Consider the following 1,951-nt stretch of genomic DNA (forward strand, 5'->3'; position numbering starts at 1 on the left):
CTTTTAGAAATTCATATGATGGTTCAGTTATCTATATTATGTGTGCCATTTTTTACCCCTGAAATATATATTATGTGTGCCCTGTCATGTTGGTTTTATTTTTGGTGCCAAAATGCTGTTGAGCATTTGGTGTGACTGATTGCACTGATCATTTTAGTGTTGTCTGGGCATATGCCATGTATTGGACACAACCATGTTATCTATAAAAGCAATTTTCCGCTTCTATGCATTAAACTGATCCATTCTCGACAACTTTTCTCGCAATAATATATACTTTGTTTATACGCTTGGATAATGGGTTGAGCCAGGCACCATGCGCCAAGGCGCGTTGCCTATCTAGTTGATGTTAGCCTGGCTAAAATACAGATTTATTTGAGTAATAAAAAGAAGAGCACGAAAAGGAAAGAAGATAAGGATAAATATCAGCACAGGCACAACAAGCTAGCATGGATTCACATATAGGTAGGTCTAGCCCACATAAATTCTGATAAACTTACTCAACTCCTCCCAAATATATGTGAAGACTTCAGTACAAGGCAACATGATCCAAAGGACGGCAGTGCATATCACATACATACATATATAAGCTATAAGGACAGCAATACATGCTCTCTGGTCAGGCGATCAGACATTTCCTCTGTTCTAACAGAAGAGCTTGATGTACTCGATGCAAGCGTCTCTCAACTTGCTGCAACGATGCTGATCAGCGAGAGCTAACGTGGCGACGACACTCTCGGCATCTAGACCCTTGCAAAGGATGACCTCACACATCAGCTTGAGCATGTTCATGGAATACCTGTCTGCAGCCACAAGCAGATGCCTCATCACCTCCCTCTTGTCATGGCTGTCAAGGAGGTCTTCCATGTCAGGCAATGAATCTGTGTATATGAAGTGAAGAAATGCTCCGAAGACGGCGGGCTGCATGTCCACGATCTGTATGCACTGCTTCTCGGTGTCGCACATTGCCATTGGCCCATAGAGCTCTGCTTTGAAGACCGGAGACCGCATCGCGAGCACGATCTTGTGTGCGTAGAAGGTCTCCCCACTGACATTGATCACCAAGTCCGCTCCTTTCTTCCCCTCAAGCAGCCTTGCGAGATTATTGGACAGGTCAGAGGGCGGCACCTCGATGTGAGGCGTCTTGGCGGTGGTGGTGGCCACGGCCGGTATTTTCTTGAGGAGAACAGTCACATCGCACTGGATCACGAGGCAGTCATCCTGCAGGTATTTTCTTGGGGATGCCTCCAGGACGCCCCTTCTCATGAACGTGTAAGCCCCCCTGAAATGCTCGTTCTTGCAGGAGTCGAACGCCGGGAAAGAAGATGGCCGGGAGAAGATCAATGACGACAGCCCGGTCAGCTTAAGGTCGTAGAGAGCCCTCACCACGGACTTCTTGCTCTGGAGCTCGACGCAGACTGAAACATAGTCCTTGTATTCAGCGCTGAATCCGTCGGGATAGTAGCAGACGCACCAGTCGTAGCCGCCGACGGCGAAGGTGGCAGATCGGATGAAGTTGCCGACGCCGATGCCCTTGTGCAGCCTGTAGCCGGCGACCGTGAACACGTGCGTGCCGCGCGCCGTATCCGGGATGCACGCCGACGCCGTAGTCGTCGTAGTCGGCCACTGCGGTGCCGCCATTGCCGGTGCTTGTGTGGAGGGGAAATTGGGGCGGCGGCGGCTGGGAAATAGGGTTTTTGGCAGCGACCTCTGCTCTGCTCTGCTCTACGGCTGGACTGACCATGGGCTTCTACCACTTCGGCCTTGGCCTGCTCACTCAGAACCTACTAGAGGCAGCTGCTCAAATCCCATAGTGGGTGAAAAAAAAACCCATAGTGAGTCGTTTTCGGCCGTCCCATCTTAGCGCTCGAATCGTTTTAGCCGTTGGATATTTATCCATGGATATTTTACCCATTGTAAAGATGGGATATTTCTGGCCTATGGTTGGGGTAGT

The 1,951-nt window shown here is 49.7% G+C and overlaps 1 protein-coding gene across 1 annotated transcript; it reads right to left on the minus strand.

Annotated features, from left to right (window-relative positions):
- Nucleotides 1-499: 499 nt before the first annotated feature.
- LOC123042633 (BTB/POZ and MATH domain-containing protein 1-like) lies at nt 500-1,712 on the minus strand. Its single transcript, XM_044465056.1, has one exon. The coding sequence runs from the start codon at nt 1,636-1,638 to the stop codon at nt 643-645; it is 996 nt and encodes a 331-aa protein (XP_044320991.1). The 5' UTR covers nt 1,639-1,712; the 3' UTR covers nt 500-642.
- Between the last annotated feature and the right edge of the window lie 239 nt (nt 1,713-1,951).

The sequence above is a fragment of the Triticum aestivum genome, chromosome 2B, assembly GCF_018294505.1.
Source record: "Triticum aestivum cultivar Chinese Spring chromosome 2B, IWGSC CS RefSeq v2.1, whole genome shotgun sequence".
NCBI classification, from domain to species: Eukaryota; Viridiplantae; Streptophyta; class Magnoliopsida; order Poales; family Poaceae; genus Triticum; species Triticum aestivum.